The sequence below is a fragment of the Pyrus communis genome, chromosome 13, assembly GCF_041283825.1.
Source record: "Pyrus communis isolate YQ-2024b chromosome 13, ASM4128382v1, whole genome shotgun sequence".
NCBI lineage: Eukaryota > Viridiplantae > Streptophyta > Magnoliopsida > Rosales > Rosaceae > Pyrus > Pyrus communis.
The window spans coordinates 30,722,689-30,745,672 of NC_142577.1; the positions used below are offsets into that span (position 1 = coordinate 30,722,689).

General features: G+C 40.7%; 1 protein-coding gene across 2 annotated transcripts; it reads left to right on the forward strand.

Moving 5' to 3' along the window:
- Window positions 1–6,693: 6,693 nt before the first annotated feature.
- Window positions 6,694–22,874, forward strand: LOC137736418 (uncharacterized). 2 transcript variants are annotated; one of them, XM_088682700.1, is made up of 13 exons: window positions 6,694–7,157; window positions 7,748–8,293; window positions 8,599–9,801; window positions 15,219–15,546; window positions 15,724–15,979; window positions 16,062–16,278; window positions 16,436–16,788; window positions 16,950–17,459; window positions 17,580–18,783; window positions 18,941–19,294; window positions 19,371–19,457; window positions 19,533–19,608; window positions 19,902–22,874. In XM_088682700.1, exons 1-13 carry the CDS (start codon window positions 7,053–7,055, stop codon window positions 22,670–22,672), a joined length of 8,010 nt encoding a protein of 2,669 aa, XP_088538826.1. In that variant the 5' UTR covers window positions 6,694–7,052; the 3' UTR covers window positions 22,673–22,874. The 2 variants fall into 2 exon arrangements, with proteins under 2 accessions (XP_088538826.1, XP_068331789.2); XM_068475688.2 differs by having other exon boundaries at window positions 19,371–19,608.
- The last annotated feature ends 110 nt before the right edge of the window (window positions 22,875–22,984 follow it).

A 22,984-nucleotide genomic window follows, 5' to 3' on the forward strand; every position in this document is an offset into this window, starting at 1 on the left:
GTACCCTCAGGATCCCTATTCCCAGGGTGGCTATCCCCAGTATTCAGGCGGCTATATGCCGTATCCTCCAGCCCCAGCGGGTGGTTCACAGTGGTATCAGGGAGGACAGTATCAGCAGGGGGAGATTGCCACTAGCAGTGCAGGGTCTTCGAGACAGTCGGGCCAGCCCAGTCAGGGGCGTGGTACGCAGGGACGCGGCGTTCAGGCGAGCAGAGGCCGCGGCGGGCGTCAGCAGGGACAGGGGTGTCTTCACAATATTTCTCTGCAGAACGCTCAGAACAACCCAGACTTGATTATGGGTACGTTGAACATTCTTGGTTGTTTTGCTAGAATCTTAATTGATTGTGGAGCTACACATTCCGTAATTTCTCATACGTTTGCTCAAGCGACGCAACCTCGCCCCACACCTCTAGGGTATGATTTAGAGTTTGTTATGCCTAGAGGAGAGAGCTGCATTGTAGATTGTGTGTACCCAGGATGTCCAGTGATCGTAGAGGGTGTTGCTCTGTCAGCCGATCTTATCCCGTTGGATATTGTGGACTTTGATGTGATTCTGGGCACGGATTGGTTGCACTTCTATCGTGCCAACATTGACTGTTACGGGAAAGTAGTTACGTTTCACCGACCTGGACTACCTGTGATTACTTTTGTGGGTGAGCGGAGTGGGGTGAGACATGGCGTTATTTCGGCGCTGCGAGCGAAAAAGTTGTTATCTAAAGGTTGTCAGGGGTATCTGGCTCACGTAGTGCTAGATGAAGCTGTTTCTAACAGAGTTGAGGATGTGAGGGTGGTCAGACACTTCCCTGATGTATTTCCCGAGAATTTACCTGGGTTACCCCCAAATCGAGACGTAGAGTTCACCATTGAGTTGATTCCAGGTACAAATCATATTTCTTTAACTCCTTATCGTATGGCTCCCGCGGAGTTGAGGGAATTGAAGGTCCAGCTGCAAGAGTTAGTGGATAAGGGATTTATCCAGCCTAGTACTTCGCCTTGGGGCGCTCCAGTGTTGTTTGTGAGGAAAAAGGATGGAACTTTGAGGCTGTGCATCGATTACAGGCAACTCAATCGGGTGACGATTAAAAACCGTTATCCATTGCCTCGTATCGATGATTGGTTCGATCAGCTGAGAGGTGCTTGTGTGTTCTCTAAGATAGACTTGAGGTCTGGTTACTATCAGCTGAAGATCAGTAGGGATGATGTCCCTAAGACGGCATTCAGGACTCGTTACGGTCATTACGAGTTTCTGGTTATGCCATTTGGGTTGACGAATGCACCAGCCGCCTTTATGGATTTGATGAACCGAGTATTCCAGCCTTACTTGGATAGATTTGTCATTGTCTTCATTGACGATATTCTGGTGTATTCTAAGTCGAAAGCGGAGCATGTTCGACATCTTACTTTGGTGTTGAAAAGGTTGAGGGAACACCAGTTATATGCTAAGTTTAGCAAGTGCCAGTTCTGGTTAGACCAAGTTGCGTTCTTGGGGCACGTCATTTCTGCTCAGGGTATTCTGGTTGACCCTCAGAAGGTTGCAGCGGTAGAGAGCTGGGAGCAACCGCGAACCGTCACCGAGGTGAGAAGTTTCCTTGGGTTGGCGGGGTATTATCGAAGATTCGTTAAGGATTTTTCGGTGATTGCCTTGCCGTTGACGAGGTTAACGAGGAAGGATGTTAAATTTGAGTGGGATTATAGGTGTGAGCAGAGTTTCCAGCAGTTGAAACATTGTCTCACTCATGCACCTGTTTTGGCACTCCCAGACGATAGTGGTGATTTCGAGGTTTATAGCGATGCTTCCTTGAATGGTCTGGGATGTGTATTGATGCAGCATGGTAGGGTGATTGCTTATGCTTCGCGACAGTTGAAACCTCATGAGATGAATTACCCTACACATGATTTGGAGTTGGCTGCTATCATTTTTGCGTTGAAGTTGTGGAGGCACTATCTTTACGGAGAGAAGTGCAGGATCTTTACAGATCACAAGAGTCTCCAGTATCTCTTTACTCAGAAGGAACTTAATCTTCGTCAGCGGAGGTGGTTGGAGTTGCTCAGCGATTACGATTGCACGATTGATTATCATCCTGGTCGTGCGAACGTAGTGGCTGATGCACTTAGCAGGAAGTCACAGGGCCGTATTAATGCGTTGTACGCTAGTCGTGCTCCTCTTTTGGTGGACTTGCGTGCTACGGGAGTAAGGCTAGAAGCCGAAGATCGAGAAGTGGCATTACTTGCTAATTTCCAAGTTAGGCCGATACTAGTTGATCGGGTGCTTGAAGCCCAAGTAGCTGATCAGGAGACTCAAGAACTTATTCAAGCTCGAGATCAAGGAAGGAGGCGAGACCTCAGAGTTCAGGATTCAGATGGCATGTTGATGCTAGAGGGTAGAATGTTCGTGCCTAATAGTGTGGAGTTGAAGAAAGAAATTCTCGATGAAGCACATATCTCGGCTTATGCCATGCATCCAGGAGCTACTAAAATGTATCATACCATTCGACCGTTTTATTATTGGCCGGGTATGAAGAGGGAGATAGCCGAGTATGTGAGCAAATGTGCTGTTTGTCAGCAGGTTAAAGCAGAGAGGAAGAAGCCGTTTGGGTTGTTGCAACCACTTCCCGTTCCGGAGTGGAAATGGGAAAATATCACCATGGATTTTGTGTACAAGCTCCCGCGTACACATAATGGCTTTGACGGCATTTGGGTGATCGTTGATCGACTCACTAAGTCGGCTCATTTTATTCCAGTGAGAGAGAAGTATTCCTTGAGCCGTTTAGCGGAGCTATTCATCTCGAAGGTGGTGAAGTATCATGGTGTCCCCGTGAATATTGTTTCGGATCGAGATCCACGATTTACATCGAAGTTTTGGGTAGCTTTCCAGGAAGCTTTGGGCACGAGATTACTTTACAGTACGGCGTATCATCCACAGACAGACGGACAGTCAGAGAGAACTATTCAGACTTTGGAGGATATGCTGCGAGCTTCGGTGTTGCAGTTTGGTGACGCTTGGCACCAGCGGTTAGATTTGATGGAATTTGCTTACAACAACAGTTTTCATTCGAGCATTGGCATGGCGCCATTTGAGGCCTTGTATGGCAGAGCTTGTCGCACACCGTTGTGTTGGTCAGAGGTTGGCGAGAGAGTCTTAGTATGTCCAGAGATTGTCGAGGAGACTACTCAGAATGTTCAGGTGATCAAGTCTAACCTGAAAGCAGCCCAGGACAGGCAGAAGAGTCTAGCGGATCGGCATGCTACGGACAGAACATATGAGGTCGGAGATTGGGTATTTCTGAAGCTTTCACCGTGGAGAGGTGTTGTGCGGTTCGGAAAGAAGGGGAAGTTGAGTCCCAGGTACATCGGACCATACGTGGTCACAGAACGAGTTGGTGAGGTAGCTTACAAGTTGGGGTTGCCTCCGGAGTTGGCTAGAGTGCATAATGTTTTTCACGTGTCTATGCTCCGACACTATGTTGCTGATCCATCTCACGTGATACCTCCTCAACCGCTTGAGATTAACCCAGATCTGACGTATGATGAAGAACCGGTGACGATCATTGATTGGAAAGAGAAGGTTCTGAGGAACAAGATAGTGAAATTAGTGAAGGTTTTGTGGAGGAATCATTCCGTTGAGGAAGCAACGTGGGAGACAGAAGATCGAATGAGGGATTTGTATCCTCGTTTGTTCTTTAACCACTAGGGGCTGTTACTTGGTTGTTTTGAATTTCGGGACGAAATTCTTTTAAGGTGGGAAGGTTGTGACATCCCGTCCCGGAAATATCGAAACGTACGTATGAAATTACAATTTTGCCCCTAGTGTGTTTTTCGTCACGTTGTGGGGTTGTTTTGTGTGTGGTGGCATGTGTTGGGCCACACACACACACCTGCACATACACTGTCTCTCTTCACCCTCTCTCTGTCTCTGTCCCGTGTCTCTCTCTCTCCCTTTCTTCTTCTTCTTCTTCCTTCGACGTACGGACAAACATCAAAAACACTCAAACCATCACAGATCGAAGGAACCAACTACACCATTCGACTCGTGAGGTCGAGGCGAGCTCAGCCATACCATTTTCAGTTCCCAGGAGCGTCGGAGTAGCTCGTTGGACGAATTTGGACGTCGGGAAGGCCTGGTTCGAAGTTGGCCGAGTTTGGAGTTTTTGGACAGTTGTTTCGCATTTAGGTGACACGTACCCCGAGGACGAGCGTGCACACGCGAGACAGGGGGGCTACGACCCTTCTACATACCAGTGAGTGGGCTTTTGTTTTCCGTATATACCTATATACATTTATATTCCCAGAAATTGATTTAAAAGGGTTATTTGCCTTATGCCATGCATGTTATTATTATCGTTTATGCATCATTGCACGCATTAGTAGTGGCATACATATATATATATGCATATTGGGTGTTGTGGGTGCACAGGTAAGTGCCAGGTAAGTGGTATTCATATTTACTTTCAGCAGTAGTTTGAGAGACTTAGAGAGCTCATAACCTGCACCCCCGGTGTTAGTGCTCCCGCCCAGAGTAGGGCACAGTCCTTCACGTGATGTTCACCTCCCGCACCACACGCTCAGCTTGGATCCAAGTTAGGTGCATAGGCCTGTCGTACAGACCACATTAGGTGGTTCCGACTTGTAGGTGACCCTCGATTATTCGCACAGCCTTCACGTGATCGTAGCACTAGAGCGTATATATATGTTACACCCAGGCCTGTCGTACAGACCACCTTGAGTGGTTTCGACTCGTGGGCATGTTCAGTTATAGAGTTGAGATTGAGCTCTAGATGCAGCCGTACAGGTCACGTTAGGTGACTCCGGCTGCCAGATTACATGATATTGATATGTTTATACCTGGGCACTTGCATATCTTGAGCATGTTTGGCATACCCTTGAGCATATTGGGCATATCTATACATACGTACATATGTTATTTTCTGGGAAGTATACAGGTTTTACGGCGAGGGGTTAGAATGTATTTTGCTAAATGATTTTCAAAGAGCTTTGTTTTTGCCCACTCACACTTTTGTTTTGCGCCCCTCCAGGTTCTAGTTGCTTAGCCGTTGCGGTGGTTTCCTTTGAGGGCTCTCCGGCGTTCTGACAGATACTCCCTATTATAGGGTCGCCTTCGGGCGTACTACTGTTGTCGTTTTTGTTTGGACTGCTTTAGACCTGCTCTGAATTTGTATCTCACTTACTAACACTTATTTTAGTACCTTGTATGCTAGTTTTTAATTATTCGTACTTTCTTACTACTACCTTGTTAGCTTCCGCACGTGCACATGGCTACGTCACCTTTGTGTGACGGCCAGCACGCTCCGATCTCGGTCGGGGTGTGTCAGTGCATATCCTTATTAAATAATAGTTAAATAACTAAACGATTTTAAATTTAATTATTTTATTTTGCATAAGTGATTTTGACGAATGACTTTAGATAAGCCGTTCACATCTTCGAGTAAACAGTGTATGTGAGAAATGGAAGATAAAAAGTCGGAATAAAAGTGTTGCTAGCATTCCACATTCCCATAAGCCATTCGTTCGTCGAGCTTCTCCGTGTAAATGTTGTTGGAACTTGGTTGACATGAATCCTCTCCGGAACCAATTGTCTTAATCTTAGTGATCCATTAATTCGGACTGTTGAAATTTGATCCAACGACTACAAATAGAAGTCCACTTTAAAAGTAATAATAACTTTAACCGTTGGATCAAATTTCAACGATTCGTATTGATGAATCCCTAGAATTAGGACACTTAAGATGATATGAAAATGTGGTACAAAAACATGGTATAAATAACATTACTCATCTGATACGTATTCTTTCACTTAACTTTGGTTAATTTTTTTCAAAATTGAAAAAATAACATTTAATGTGAGAATTAATTAGAGTTAGGTTAGAAGACACATGACAAACAATTAGGTGTATGGTGAGCATACATTATAATTATTGTGGTGAGCAAAAGGCTCTCTCCCTTGTGGTTAGAGTCTCTCTCTTATACTCACTTAAAATTCTCTTTTTTTCCTTTAGTGTATATCAATATAAATTATCGCTTGTACTCTCTCTCTTAAATTATTGAACCGTACGGTTTCTAGCACACTAAAAAAGTTGAGCTTTATTTTCTAAGAAGGGAAGGAACTAGCTTTGACGTGTGTTTTGGAACAAAAGATTGTGCGAGCATGAGGTGATTTAACTTTCTAAGATTCTTATTGTGATTTTGAAAATTGTTACTTTTTTCATTTGATATTTTTTATTGTTGAGAGTTTGATTCCTAAGTTTTGGAATCAAACATAATTACATACATAAGCAGTTAGATTATTATTTTTTATTTTAACAATTGGTTTGGTCTGAAATCTTAAATTTCTTTTAGTATCAAGGTTAGGTTATGTACGTATTAAGCTCAATAACACAACGTAAACGACACATTTGTTGAAATCTGAATTTTCTTTAAGTAAAACACCGATATTAAAAAAGAAGTGTGACTGAGAACCAGTATGCTTCTTCCTCGAAGAAGAATGAGGCATCATCTTCCACCTACCCTTAAAATGATGCACATATTGTTTTAACCTCACATTCGAACTTTAATAGTTTGCCGAATCCTCGTTGACCCAAGAACCCAGTCAAGGTCACTTTTATCAATAATCTATTGAGTTTTATGGTGATTTTATTAATGTGTATTTGTAAAGGTCGAACCTTTAAGCTTTAAGGTAAATTAGTAAAGAGGAACTAGTACGGACCAGCCAGTCGATCAAGGGAACTTCCCCTCTAAGGCAAGGAGAAAACCCTCAGCGGTGAAGTGAATAGTGAATACCCTTCTCTTCTTTTTCCATTTGATTGCTTAATGGGGTGGAGATACCTTCTCTTTCGGTGAAAAAGTTGCTACTGATTTATCTCCTTTTCTTCAAATGCATGGCGGCATTATTTTCGTACAATTCCTCAAACGTCTCCTTTCATTGTTCGTAATTTTGCCCTTTTGAAAAACTGATCATGTTTCTGTAAAATAGTGGGGTTTTGTGAACTGGGTTTGTAGGCATTTGCTGTGGAGTGAGACTGAGAGTGAGTGAGGTGATGGAGGCTTCAGGCAAGAAGAAGACTGAAACGGACCGTTTCACTGATACTGTGTTTTCTTGGTCACTTGAAGACATTCTCGATGAGAATCTGTACAAGAACCGGGTATGTTCTTCCACTTTTACTCATAAGTTCTCATTTTTTGAGTTTTAGTTTGCAAAAAGGCGTTACTTTACTCGTTTTTCTTAATATTTTGGTGAGATTGTCACTGCATTTTTTCTTTTTCTTTTTTGCAAAAACCCACAAAAATTGAGAACTTTTCTACCACCACAGTGAACAATTTGTATGCTAATGACTAAGTTGAGTTTCCATCGTAAAACCGATTGGTAGTACGAGGAGTAGCCAATTACTTATAGGTTGACGTGGGATTCACTCTTGACAGCTAAAAGCTTTGGACTTGAATCTTGAAGCTATTGCACTGTAACGATTCTTGAGTTTTGGTAGCAAAAGACGATTCCCTTGTCTTGCGTTATCTTTTTTTTTTTTTTTTGGAATGCTTAGTTGCAAAGACCACAGGAGGTTGAAAACTTTGCACCACCTTAACAAACGATTCGTAAAGTTGATAGCTTTGGTCTTGAATCTTAACGTCTACTGCAAGAGGAGGATTGTTTTTTTTTATGCAGAACATATTGTCTTAATTTAATTCTCTAATTTCTATTGCATTGTAATGATTTTGAACTTTTTAACGGTTTTAGGTGGAAGAGATTCCGAAATCATTTCAATCGGTTCAGCATTATTTTGGGTCTTATTTATTCCCTTTGTTGGAGGAAACTAGAGCTCAAGTGCATTCTAGTATGGAAACTATTTACAGAGCACCATTTGCTGAAGTAGTTGCTTTCGAAGAAGCAAAACCGTATGGGAAAAATCTATATGATGTCAAGGTTAATTACTGGAGAAACAGGTTCTGTGATCGTGGAAAGGAGCCATACAAAACATTGCCCGGGGACCTTTTTATCTTAGCGGATGCTAAACCTGAAACTGTTTCTGATTTACAAAGGGTTGGGAGATCATGGGCTTTTGTATCAGTCACTAAAGTCTCAGAAAACGAGAACGAGGATAATAGTACTTCACTTTATTTTAAAGTCAAGGCATCAAAGGAGTTTGAAGACGAAAGTAGCGCTTGGAAATCACTTTTTTTGGTATTCCTTGTGAATTTAATCCCTAATGGCAGAATATGGAAATCATTGAACATGTCCAGAAATCTGAAGATTATCAAGGAAGTTCTGTGCACTGATTTTGTGGTAAGACCTTAAGGATTAATACTGTAGGTTTTATGCAGTTTAGTTAGCATTGCATAGACCAAACCTATACCGTCTCTCATAAGTATAACATAAAACTACCATGTTCAAACAAGTAAAAGAGTTTTCTTTTCCTTTTATCTTTGGTTTCAAGTCTTCGGTTGTATAATGATTTATTTTCATTTTTTTAAAACTCTCTCTAAATCTTAATCCATGCCCCCATCAACTTCGTCTGATATTTTAAATGGGATAATATATTTCAACACTGATATTGTTGGAATTGACTGAAACTCTTATGTTGGTAACAGGCTCAGGAAAACTATCACCTTCGTTCTGAAACGAATGATGACATCTGGGATAAGTGGTTAGCTGATAGTTCATCTGCTGGATTGAACGAGTCACAAACAGGGGCAGTTGTGGCCTGTCTTGAAATGCTGCATGGTGATTCCAAGTCTGGTGTGCAACTTATATGGGGTCCTCCTGGGACGGGAAAAACTAGAACCACCGCCACTCTGCTTTTTACTCTGTTACGGATGAACTGTAGGACGCTCATTTGTGCCCCAACAAATGTCGCAATAACTGAAGTGGCTTCTCGTGTTGTAAAGATGGTGACTGAAGCAGAGTCTAATGCCATGTTTTGTCCTCTGGGACAAATTCTTCTATTTGGGAATAAGGAGCGACTAAAAGTTGGTTCAGACATTGAAGATATATATATGGATAACCGTGTGAAAAGGCTTGGCGAGTGCTTGGGGCCGCTGACTGGTTGGAGTAGTTGCTTTGCTTCCATGATAGGTTTTCTCGAAGATTGTGTTTCTCATTACCATATTTTCGTGGAAAATGAGTTGGCCAAAGAGAAAGGACAAACTAGTGGCAGTGAACTGACGGAGAAAGAATACAGAAGTGATAGTGAAGTTAGCAGGGGGATGTGCAAATCGTTTCCTGAATTTTTCAGAGAGAGATTTGTTTCTACTGCATTACCCCTAAGATATTGCATATCTACCTTCTGTACTCATATAGGCAAAAATTACATATTGGAACGTAATTTCCAAAATATGACTTCACTCTTGGGCCTGCTTGATTCCTTTGAATCATTATTGTTTCAAGGGAATGTTGTTTCTGAGGGACTGGAAGAGATTTTCTCTCATTCAGAAGTTGAACATGTGCCTGAGCCATTTATGGATAACCCGTTTCTTTTGTACACGAAGAGAAGAGAATGCCTTTCAGTATTACATGTTCTACAGGATTCTCTTAGAGGGCTTAGTCTTCCAAATGTTCGGAACCAAGAATCTCTGATGGAGTTCTGTTTTCAAAGAGCTTCCTTAATATTTTGCACTGCATCCAGTTCATATAAGCTGCATAGAGTGGCAATGGATCCACTGACCCTTGTTGTTATTGATGAAGCTGCACAATTGAAAGAGTGCGAATCAACTATACCGCTGCAACTTCGAGGTGTGAAGCACGCTGTTCTTGTTGGTGATGAATGTCAGTTACCAGCTACAGTGCAAAGCAATGTACGTTGATGCTACTTGGTTACACACACACACACACACACACATCTACATCCTCTGTATATCTTATTGCAATTTTTGGTTTCACTCTGTTAACTGAAGCAGCCAGCCATTGTGGACTTAAGCAGCCATAGCAGCCAGCCATTGTAGACTTAAGAATTAGGAAATTAGACATGAGTTCCATTGTAATTAATAAAGTAGTTGTAAACAGTAAAGTTAGGTATAGGCAGTAGTGTTTTTATGACTTCTTGTACTGGTTTCATACCTGATCATCATTGCTTGTATTCCTATATAAATCCTCCAATTGGGAGATGAATACATCAAGAAATTAACTCTATTTTGGCATGGTATCAGAGCCATTCTGATCCAAAAGGAGTTTCTATTCTGATTAACCTACTGGCACTACTGCCATCTACCCCATAAGACCTGCAGAATAGCAGGCCTTCTACTTTCATACGAATCCGATCTCTCTTTGGCCATATCTGCCAACATCACTACCCATATTGAGCTTGTTAACCATATATATTCCGCTGCATCTCTACCTAAATACTACCCCATACCCTATAAACCATACCCGTTGGAATCACCCAACAAACCCGTGCCATTGCCTCTTCCTCCTTGCATTTTGTTCCTGCATCTCTCTCAGTGAGACTGACTCTCTATTGTTTCAATAAAGAGAATTCGTTGCAGTAGTAATGGGTGACTCCAAGACCACTGTTTCAGCCGCTGTTACACAAAATGATATGTCTCTGCATATCACCCCAGACAAGTTGGATGGGTCCAACTATTCCTCGTGGTCCCAAAGTGTCCGCATCTACATCACTGGCAGAGGCAAATGGTCTTATGTCAGTGGAAAAAAGAAGGCACCAGCAGAAGCCGATGCATCGTATGCTATATGGGAGGAAGAGAATGCCATGGTTCAATCTTGGCTTCTCAACTCCATGACTAGAGATTTGCGGGCCATTTTTCTCCGACTCTCTACTGCAAAAGATGTTTGGGATGCTGTTACCCAAACTTACTCAATTGAAAAAGATGCATCAAAATTATATGAACTTCGCCGTCAAGCACTGGCGACTCGCCAGAATGGTGAGCCTTTATCTGCATATTATGGTAAACTCCAGCAAACATGGCAAGAAATAGATTTCTTACGTCCTGGAAAATTGAAATGTGCTGATGATGTTGCTGCTCGAGAGACAGAAATTTCAGAAGAAAGATTGTATGATTTTCTGGCTGGCCTTGATCCTCATTTAGATCATGTTCGCAGTCAAGTTTTGACTCAAACACCTTTGCCATCTGTTCGTGCTGCTTATGCTCTTGTGAATGCTGAAGCAAGTAGGCAAACCATTATGTTGGTTGGCCCACAAGTGGAAGGATCAGCCATGGTAGCTGCTCCGTCTCGATTTCCCCGTGGAGTCTCGAATTCTCGATCAGGTGGATCTAAAGTTACTGATACAAGGAAGTGTACTTATTGTGACAAGGATAAGCATACTAGAGACACTTGTTTTAAGTTGCATGGATATCCTGATTGGTGGGTTCAAAAGAAGGAAAATCAAAAGAAAAGCATTGTTGGATCACAAGCACACCTGTCTACACCAACGCCTTCCGTGCCTCGAGTAGATCAATCTGCTCACTCAGTTTCTCCTACTACTGCTTCCACTTCCTTAGTCGACGCAGGTAACTTTGGTTTTGCCTTGAACACCACATTTGGTGCTCCAAATAAACCTTGGATCATTGATTCGGGGGCTTCTGACCATATGACCAATAACTCTTCATGGTTTGCTTCTCACACTACTCCACCTTTAAATACCGTTAAAGTTGCTAATGGTATTTCCACTCCAGTGCTTGGAGCAGGCTCCATCTCATTAACACCATGCCTATCTCTCTCATCTGTTTTACATGTTCCTAATCTTTCTCACAATTTGCTTTCTATTGGTAAACTCACAAATCAACTAAACTGTCTTGCCATCTTTTCTCCTACTCATTGTTGGTTTCAGGATATTCGAACGAAAGCGTTGATTGGTCATGGTAGAGAGAGGGGAGGTCTATACTACTTGGACTTACCACCAGATTGTGAGAAGACAAGTTACAGTTGTCAAGTGGAAGCTAAACAATTTGAAGCTTCTGAAAAAATTTGGTTATGGCACAAAAGATTGGGACATCCTTCCTTTCAGTACCTGCAATATCTATTCCCTTCTTTATTTTCTAAAGTCAAGGTTTCTAATTTCCATTGTGAAACTTGCATCTTTTCTAAAAATCATCGTGTCTCATTTCCTTTAAGCTCCAATAAAAGTGATGTTCCTTTCTCTCTTATTCATTCTGATGTTTGGGGACCATTTCATATTCCTACTCATACTGGTGCTAAATACTTTGTCTCTTTCATTGATGACTGCACTCGAGTTTCTTGGGTATACTTACTAAAAAATAAGAGTGAGGTTATGTCTGTTTTTCCAATATTTCATCAAATGATTCAAACCCAATTTAATGCTAAAATTCAAGTTGTTCGATCTGACAATGGGAAAGAGTATTTGAATTATGGACTTGGAACATTTTTTCAACAAGAAGGTATCATTCATCAAACATCTTGTCCACATACTCCTCAACAGAACGGTATAGCAGAACGTAAAAATCGTCACCTCTTGGATGTGGCTAGATCTTTATGTTTTGCTATGCATGTTCCTAAACGTTTTTGGGGTGATGCCATTCACACAGCTGTTTTTCTTATCAATCGCATGCCATCACGTGTTCTCCAATTTCAAACACCTATCCAAACCCTTTCCCAGTATCATTCTCTTCCTTCACTCCTTCATATTCCTCCAAAAGTGTTTGGTTGTGTCTGCTATGTTCATGTCCACATGCAACATCGTGATAAGTTGGATCCTCGAGCCATCAAATGTATGTTTATTGGCTATTCTGCTACTCAGAAAGGGTATCGATGTTACTATCCTCCCAATGGGAAATTTTTTGTCTCTATGGATGTTACCTTTCAGGAACAAGAGGCTTATTTTTCAGACGGAGATTCGGTCACTTCTCTTCAGGGGGAGATGGGGAGTAAGGAGGAAGAGCAGTGGCCACTTGACATTGGTGGTATGCATTTTTCGGATGAACACTTGTCTGATGCCGGTGATGGTCCAAATTTGCCTAATGATGAGGCAAAGAGTGGAAAAATATTGAAGGTATATGAGAGGACAAGAAAAAGGGGAGATAAAGGAAAAGAAAACGAAAAAGTGGCTGATGAGATAGACCACCCACATATAGATCCCCTCATTGACCAACTCTCTGACCAATCAGCTGCTACTCATACGAATTATCCTGAGGTAACCACTCATTCTCCTTCTCTTCAGCCTACTATATTTGATGAGTCCAATCATGAGATTTCATTAAGTGCTGATCCAAATGAACCACATCATGAGTCTGGTTCTCGTTATCCTATTCGAGAAAATCGAGGGATACCCCCTGTTCGTTATGGTTATTCTTCCACAAAGGGTATTCAATATCCTATATCTAATTTTGTTTCATCTCATCGCTTGTCAGACTCTTATATAGCTTTTGCAAACCAATTGTCATCAGTCTCAATTCCTAATAAGTTACAGGATGCTCTTAAAAATCCAAAATGGAAAAAAGCTATGATTGAAGAGATGGAAGCTCTTCGAAAAAACTCCACTTGGGAACTGGTTAAACTTCCTGAAGGCAAGAAATCTGTTGGGTGTAGATGGGTGTTCACAGTAAAGCATAAAGCTGATGGTTCAGTGGAGAGGTACAAGGCCAGATTGGTAGCCAAAGGTTATACTCAAACCTATGGCATTGATTATCAAGAGACATTTGCGCCAGTAGCAAAGATCAACACTATTAGGGTTCTTATGTCATTGGCAGCAAATCTGGGGTGGCCTCTACGACAGTTTGATGTGAAAAACGCATTTCTACATGGAGACTTGGATGAAGAGGTATACATGGATCTTCCTCCTGGATTCACTACCACTTGTGATATTGGCAAAGTATGCAGGTTGAGAAAGTCCTTGTATGGATTGAAGCAATCACCAAGGGCATGGTTTGGCAGGTTCACTCAATCCATGAGAAGTTATGGGTTCAAGCAAACTCAGGCTGACCATACCTTATTTCTTAAGCATGATAAAGGTAAACTTACAGCCTTAATTGTTTATGTGGATGATATGGTGGTTACAGGTAATGACGTCGAGGGAATTCAAAAACTTCAAATGTATCTAGCCAAGGAATTTGAAATGAAGGACTTGGGTACTTTGAAATATTTCTTGGGTATTGAAGTTGCAAGATCAAAGCATGGCATTTTTCTTTCTCAAAAGAAATATGTTATAGACTTATTAACTGAGACTGGGATGTTAGCTTGTAAACCTGCAGACACACCAATTGAGCAAAATCATAGATTAAGAGACTATCCTGATCAAGTTTCGGCTAACAAGGAAAGATACCAAAGATTAGTTGGGAGGTTGATTTATTTGTCTCATACACGACCTGACATAGCCTATGCTGTAAGTGTGGTGAGTCAATTTATGCATAGGCCAAGTGAAGCCCACATGGATGCTGTACAACGCATTCTCAGGTATTTGAAGTCTGCTCCTGGAAAAGGCTTGATGTTTTCCAATCATGGACATCAAGAAGTTGAAGGATACACTGATGCAGATTGGGCTGGGTCAGTAACTGATCGCAGATCGACTTCTGGATACTTTACATTTGTTGGAGGAAATCTAGTTACTTGGCGCAGTAAGAAGCAACATGTAGTGGCTAGATCCAGTGCTGAAGCTGAATTTAGAGGTATGGCACACGGCGTGCAAGAATTGTTATGGCTCAATATGTTGTTGAGAGAATTGGGTTTCAATTCTACAAAGCCATCAAATCTTTATTGTGATAACAAAGCCGCCATTAGCATTGCTCATAATCCAGTTCAACATGATCGTACTAAACATGTTGAAGTGGATAGGCACTTTATTAAGGAAAGGTTGGTTGATGGTAGCATTAACTTGCCTTATGTGAAGAGTGATGACCAGCTAGCAGATATGTTAACAAAGGCAGTGTCAAGTAGGATTTTCCATCTTGCACTCAGCAAGTTGGGCATTCGAGATATTTATGCACCAACTTGAGGGGGAGTGTTAACTGAAGCAGCCAGCCATTGTGGACTTAAGCAGCCATAGCAGCCAGCCATTGTAGACTTAAGAATTAGGAAATTAGACATGAGTTCCATTGTAATTAATAAAGTAGTTGTAAACAGTAAAGTTAGGTATAGGCAGTAGTGTTTTTATGACTTCTTGTACTGGTTTCATACCTGATCATCATTGCTTGTATTCCTATATAAATCCTCCAATTGGGAGATGAATACATCAAGAAATTAACTCTATTTTGGCACACTCGTATGATTTTGCGTTTATGGATAAATTTCTGTTCTTGCCTAGGTGTCTGATGAAGCTGGTTTTGCAAGAAGCTTGTTTGAGAGGTTGAGCTTAATGGGTCACTCAAAACACCTTCTAAATATGCAATACAGAATGCATCCATCAATAAGTTTCTTCTCAAATTCAAATTTCTATTATAAGTTGCTCCAGGACGCTCCAAATGTTCAAAATACAAGCTATGAGAAACACTATCTTCCAGGATCAATGTTCGGTCCATATTCTTTTATTAATGTTATTGGTGGAAGAGAGGAGAAAGATGAGGATGGACGTAGTCGAAAGAATATGGTTGAGGTTGCCATTGTATTGAAAATACTACGGAATCTGTACAAAAGTATGTCAAGCTCGGGAGTCATGCTTATTTTCTTTTTTTCAGTATTTCAGTGATTTCAATTTCCAGATGTTTTCTTTTCAGAACAGTTATCGGTCCTCATTCTCTTTTTAATGGCTAATTACTTCTTGGTCTCGATAGAACTGAACATTTCTCTTTTGGCTTTCTCTTTGTATGCAGAATGGGTTGGCTCAAAAGAGAAGCTCAGTATTGGTGTGGTATCTCCTTATGCTGCACAGGTAGTTGAAGTTCAGGAAAAACTTGGAAAGAAGTATGATAAGCTTGATGGCTTTACAGTGAAGGTGAAGACAGTTGACGGGTTTCAGGGTGGGGAAGAAGACATAATTATTATGTCCACTGTACGATCCAGTAAAGACCAATCTCTTGAATTCATATCAAAACCTCAAAGAATTAATGTCTCTCTTACAAGAGCTAGGTATGGTTCGATTCAAATTTGTGTTATTTATTGCATCCTTGTTGCTTGTTATTAATAACTTCAGCTCCGCTATTGACTTCAGGCACTGTCTCTGGATTTTGGGGAATGAAAGAACGCTATCTAATAGTAAATCTGTTTGGGAGGCCTTGGTCTTGGATGCCAAAATTCGTCAATGCTTTTTTAATGCTGATGAAGACAAGGATTTGGCAAAATCCATATTAGAGGTGAAGAAAGAGTTTGAGCAATTTGATGATTTGCTTAATCCTGACAGCATACTCTTCAGCAGTAAAATATGGAAGGTAATGCTCTGGGTTTTATTATGTTTGTTTTTCTGAGCCTTAATTTTCGACTACTCCCTATAGTTTGAAGTTATCAATCTTTGTTCTGAAATTGGAATTGCTGGTTTCTTGAAGCTTTTCTATAACCATTTTTATAATTTCTTGTTTCCCCCTTTAGGTACTTTTCAGTGATATTTTCCTGAAGTCGTTCAAAAAACTGAAGTCGATCCGTTTGAAGAAGTCAGTGCTTAATCTTCTACTTAAGCTTTCTGGTGGCTGGAGACCAAGAAAGCGAAATGTAGAGACTATTAGTGGAAACTCATCAGCAATCTTGAGGCAGTATAAAGTTGAAGGTCTATATGTTGTCTGCTCAATTGACATTGTGAAGGAGATGAAATACATTCAAGTTTTAAAGATTTGGGATATATTGCCTCTAGAGGATATCCCCAAATTGAAAAATCGCTTGGAGAGTATTTTCAATAGATATACAGATGATTTCATCAATCGTTGCAATGAGACGTGTCTTGACGGGTATGTTGTTTGGCATTTAGGCCTTTTCCTTTTCTTTTTCTGGACATGCATGAATTTGTAGTAGCAAATGCTCTATTTCTGTAGTCATATGAAGATACAAACTTTTCCTAGTTTTTTTTAAATTCTCAAGTAATTCTTGTGCTTCTTTATCATTTGAACAGTGATTTAGAAGTTCCGAATAGCTGGCCACCCACTTTGGATATTCCCCGGTTTAAGGACCTTAACAACACTGAAGCTGAGAGTGACTTAGTTGGTGACACTTCTGACGGTAGAAGTTATGTTGAGAATTCACAGGTCAACGAGAGTTTATTGCTCTTGAAGTTTTACTCATTGTCATCTGGTGTTGTGAATCACTTGCTGTCTGACCGCGAGGGTAGAGAGTTGGATCTTCCATTTGAAGTTACTGACCAGGAAATGGAGATTATCCTTTATCAGAGAAGTACCTTTATACTTGGACGGTCAGGAACAGGGAAAACCACTGTTTTAACCATGAAATTATTTCAAAAAGAACAATGTTTTCAGTTGGCAGAGCAAGGATGCCTCGGTAGTCAAAATAGCAATGTTGGGCAGAGTTCTTCAGCTACTCAGGAAAGAACTCTACACCAGCTTTTTGTGACCGTGAGTCCTAAGCTATGTTTTGCCATCAAGCAACATGTTCTACACTTGAAAAGGTATGTGGATTATTCAACAAAAGTTTTGTTCTTATCCCTGACTTATTTTACATTATTGTTCTGTAAATTTCAAACGTCTTATCAGCCACCTTATGTTACTAAACTTTTATATGTCTACAGTTTTGCATGTGGTGGAAGTGATTCAGCTGAGAAAAGTTCGATTGATATGGCTGATTTTGATGAAGAGGAGTCTCAATTCAAGGATATCAAGGATTCATTTCAGGATATTTCTCCCAAATCTTACCCTCTTGTTATAACATTTCATAAGTTCTTAATGATGCTTGATGGAACGCTGAGTAATTCGTACTTTGATAGATTCCTGGAGGCTAGGACACTTACTCAAGGTCAATTGAGAAGCTCAAGATCCGTTGCATTGCAGACGTTTATAAGGACAAAGGAGGTTAATTATGATAGATTCAGTTTGTCTTACTGGCCCCATTTCAATATGCAGTTAACGAAGAAGCTTGATGCTTCCAGAGTCTTCACAGAGATAATATCTCATATTAAAGGTGGTATTGGAGCCATAGAAGCAGGTGATGGTAAACTCAGCCGGGAGGATTATGTTCACCTGTCCGAGGGCCGGGGTTCCATTTTAAGCAAGCAAACGAGAGAAGAAATATACGATATTTTTGAGGCTTATGAAAAAATGAAGATGGAAAAAGGTGAATTTGATCTGGCTGATTTTGTAATTGATCTTCACCATCGTCTCAGGCATGGAAAATTTGTGGGTGACCAAATGGATTTTGTTTATATCGATGAGGTTCAAGATCTCACAATGAGTCAAATTGCTCTGTTTAAGCATGTGAGCAACAATGTTGAAGAAGGCTTTGTCTTTTCTGGTGATACAGCACAAACAATTGCTAGGGGTATTGATTTCAGGTTCCAAGATATACGGCATCTCTTTTACAAGAAGTTTGTGTTGGAAGCTAGAGGGAATGAGCCTCACGAAAGAAAAGAAAAGGGACAAATATCAGAAGTTAAACAATTGACTCAAAACTTCCGTACCCATGCTGGTGTATTGAAGTTATCACAGAGCATTGTTGAACTACTTTATCGTTTTTTCCCCCAATCGATTGATATTTTGGCACCTGAAACCAGTCTGATATATGGGGAAGCTCCGGTGGTGCTTGAATCCGGAGAAGATGAAAATGCAATCGTAAAAATTTTTGGGAATAGTGGAAATGATAGTGCAAATATAGTTGGCTTCGGCGCAGAGCAAGTTATTTTGGTCCGTGATGATGATGCTAGGAAAGAAGTTTCCAAATTTGTTGGGAAGCATGCTCTTGTTCTGACCATAGTGGAATGCAAGGGGCTTGAATTCCAGGTGATTTCTTCTTTTCATCTATATCCCTTTTTTATGCTTGTGAAATTTTTTGCTGCTGCCCGCTTTACTTATTATGATATTTTCAGTTCGTTGGATCTTGATATGTTTTTTGAGTTTATATTTGGTTTCATTTATGACATTTATGACTTGTTTGTAGGATGTACTCTTGTACAACTTTTTTGGCTCATCACCAATGAAAACGAAATGGAGGGTGATATATGATTATATGAAGGACCAATATTTACTTGACTCCACATTGCCCCAACGCTTTCCAAGGTTCAGTGAAGCCAAACACAACATCTTATGCTCTGAACTCAAACAATTATATGTTGCTGTTACTCGGACAAGACAGAGGTTGTGGGTTTGCGAGAATGCAGAAGAGATTTCCAAACCAATGTTTGACTATTGGAAGAAGAAATGTCTTGTACAAGTTAGGCAACTGGATGATTCCCTTGCACAAGCAATGCAAGTTGCAAGCAGCCCCGAGGAGTGGAAATCACGAGGCATTAAGGTTTGCATAATTACTTATGTTAAAGCGCCATTATTTTCTAGTAATATTGACAAAATCCTCTCTTTGTTTGTTGCAGCTATACCACGAACATAACTATGAAATGGCCACAATGTGCTTTGAAAGAGCTGGTGATACTTATTGGGAAAGAAGGTCCAAAGCTGCTGGCCTTAAAGCTATCGCTGATCGTATGCGGACTTCAAATCCTGTAGAGGCCAATACCATTCTTAAGGAAGCTGCCGAGATATTTGATGCTATAGGCAAGGCAGATTCCGCAGCTAGATGTTTTTCTGATTTGGGAGAGTATGAAAGAGCAGGTATGACTCTTTTAACACTTGCTATTTGTCCTCTTTCTGTTTTAATTTTTTTTTTTTTAAGTTTAAAGTGAATTACAATAGCATTTTCTTCTATAAAAAATAAATAAAAAATAAATTAAAAAAAAAAAAGTGAAATTGCAGTAGCATTCTGATAAAATTTGGTTTATCATTTGTTGGACTTTAATCCTCCAAAATCTTGCATCCCAGCCTGTAATTCTTTGTACTATCGCTTAATCTAGAAAACTCGAGTTTGATAAGTAAGTTTTCTCATCTTATAACTTTTAATGATGCAGCTAGGATTTATTTGGATAAATGTGGTGAATTGGAAAGAGCAGGAGAATGTTTTTCTCTGGCAGGATGCTATCAAGATGCCGCAGATGTGTACGCTAAAGGCAATTTTTTCTCCGAGTGTCTCACTGTTTGTGCCAAAGGAAAGCTATTTGAAATGGGTTTGAAATACATCGAATATTGGAAGGAGCATCCGGTAGAGGACACTGCTGTGGCCACAAGAGAAGAAGGAATAGATAAAATTGAGCAGGAATTTCTGGAGAGCTGCGCACTTCACTATTACGAGTTGAAAGATAACAGATCCATGATGAAGTTTGTTAGAGCTTTTAATTCTATAATTTCAATGCGAAACTTTTTGAAGAAGTACGCTACTCTTGATGAGCTGCTTCTGTTGGAAGAAGGATTTGGAAACTATCTTGAGGCCGTAGAAGTAGCAAAACTGAAAGGCGATATTCTACTCGAAGCTGATTTCCTTGAGAAGGCTGGCAAGTTCGGAGAGGCATCATTGCGTATTCTATTCTATGTGCTTGCCAACTCTCTTTGGTCATATGGCAGCAAGGGGTGGCCTATTAAGCAGTTTTCACAAAAGAAGGAGCTTTTATCAAAAGCCAAGTCGTGTGCTAACAATGAGTCTGAAAGCTTTTATGAGTTTGTTTGCACTGAGGTAGACATTTTATTGAATGAGCAGAGTAGCTTGGCTCTGATGAAAAACCAAATGAATGCCTGCGAGAGACATAGGAGTATTGGAGGTGAAATTTTGTCGGCTCGAAAAATACTGGATGCTCATCTTTCTTCAAGTGCCAATAAGTACGTGTGGGTAAAAGAATTGGTTGATGATCCGGTAAAGCGTTCAGAAGACAGGATATCTGAGAACCAGGTTTCTACACATTCGTTGATGTACATCTGGAACTTTTGGAAGTATAAAATTGCTTACATGATTGAATGTCTTGGATGCCTTGATACCCAAGATTTTAATGAATTCCAAAAGAATGGAGAATTTTGTTTTAATTACTTTGGAGTATGGAGGTTGTATCGGAATTTTAATCCAGTCTATGTGCTACTGATTTCTGATGCTGATTGGGCTCGAGGCCTGGACAAAAGACATCATGGGAAGTTGGTCTCCGTTGATGCTCACCAGCTTGCTTCAGCCGCTATGAATTATTGGAGTTCAGAATTGCTCTCAGTTGGCATGAAGGTTCTGGACAAACTTGAAGTGCTTTGCAAGTTTCCAATGAAGAATCATGATCCATCGTTCTCCCAAAGCTGGTGTCTTATCCATATCCGTGAGGTCGCAGTATGTCTTTTGCAATCAAAATATTTGAAGCTAAGGGATCAAGATACTAAGACGCTGCAGAGGTTTGTTACTTCTTCGACTGAGAGTGTTGTTGCTCGAATATTTCCCTTGGATTCAAGGAATTCCGTGACAGAGAATATGATTTCCTTTAGAAGAAATGATGCTTCAAAGAATGTGCTGAAACAAGTAATAGTCGAGTATACCAGCTCCAAGAACACGCTGTCTCTTGGGGAAATTGGAAGGCTTGTAATGGTCATTCTGGGGTCTGGGAAGCTGAATAGTGAACTGTATGAGAAGCTTGTGAAAAATCTGGAGGGCAACTCACCGTGGATGGCGTTTATCAGGATTCTCTGTAGGGATATTAAACCTGGAAATGCTAGTCAAGTACCGAGAGAGGTGTCAGTTATATGGAGGTTACATGAAGCTTTAGTTGAAACTTATAGGATAGACTGGAGGAGGGTTAATGATTACATGTCGCCTGGTTGCTTTATGTACCTTGTAGAGCGCCTTGTGACTTTGGCAACTTGTTTCCAAGGTTTTGTTATCACTACACGCTCCTGTTTTGTGGAATGGCTTCTATACCAAGATGAAGACACCAACTTGAGTCTGATGACGGCCAATGTGCGACCATCTTTGGATGAGATTGTTGGTTTTGTGATTGATGTGGTTTGTGGCTGTGTTTTCAACAAGGACGATATGATTGGATGGATCAAAAAGTCCAGCAGAAATTGGAAGAACGATTATTCACCACTCTTGCTGAGATTGGTTGTGCTACTTTGCATGGTTTGTGTGAACTTTGGGAAGGGTCTAAATATACTGGATAAGTTGCTGGGGAGGAGCGATATCACGCAACTCCTTCCGTGGGAGTTTTATGACGTCCTTAAAAGCAGGAGGAGCCGCAACTCCCCAAGCATAATGCTGAATGTGCTAGTCGCTGCTGCTCTTCAGAAGATCGGAAATACTATGGTAATAGCAAGTTTTGGGGTCAATTGTTCAAGGTTCTCATGTTCAGATGCCATCTTTGTGGACATAAAGGCCAGCCAGTCCCAGTCCAGGGATGACATCTATAGAAAATTATTTCCTAACATTCCCGTCCTGCAAGCTTCACACGCTAAATCTGTTGAAGCAGGAGCTACTCAATCTAGCAGTCGTGCCATTTCTGAGGAGGGGAAGAGTTGTAAGATTCTGCCTTCAAACTCTGGTGTGGTGGAACCATTAGAGACTAGTGTTGGGGACAGTCAAAATGCAGGTGAGGAACATTCTGTATCGAACGAGTCAAATCCAAAGTCTTCGCCTGCGGACACTGCTTCTGGATCCCAGCATGGCAGCGGTAAGGAAACTGGAAACCAGGGGAAGAACAATGGCCAGAACAAGGAAGTTGGTGCCGCTTCAGGATCCCAACGTGGCAGCAATGAAACTGGAAACCAGGGGAAGAAAAAGGGCAAGAACAAGAAACCCAAGAAGAGAGGAGGCAGAAAGTAGCCATCAAATCTCTGCTTATGTACATAAATATATATATATATATATATATATATATATGTGTGTGTGTGTGTGTGTGTGTGTGTGTGTGTGAATTTTGTTTTGCTGTATAAGAATTTGATGTTTCTGTTGGTGTGATATTAACCTTTTAATTTGAGTACATCTCTGGAAATGTTGAATTAAAAGAGAATGTTTGAATGTGTTATATTTGAGGCATCTAATTGGGTACAAAAAAATTAACGAATGTTGTGTTCTAAGAATCATTGAAATTTCATCGTTTCAATTAAATAAGCAAATGATTTCAAATTGAATTGG

What these genes read in the sequence shown, in the direction of transcription:
- LOC137736418 (XM_068475688.2), top strand. Translation starts at nt 7,053, where the DNA reads ATGGAGGCTTCAGGCAAGAAGAAGACTGAAACGGACCGTTTCACTGAT. An exon ending in TTCTGTGCACTGATTTTGTG is followed by an intron (nt 8,294 to 8,598) that starts GTAAGACCTTAA and finishes TGTTGGTAACAG; the next exon opens with GCTCAGGAAAACTATCACCT. An exon ending in ACTACGGAATCTGTACAAAA is followed by an intron (nt 15,547 to 15,723) that starts GTATGTCAAGCT and finishes CTTTGTATGCAG; the next exon opens with AATGGGTTGGCTCAAAAGAG.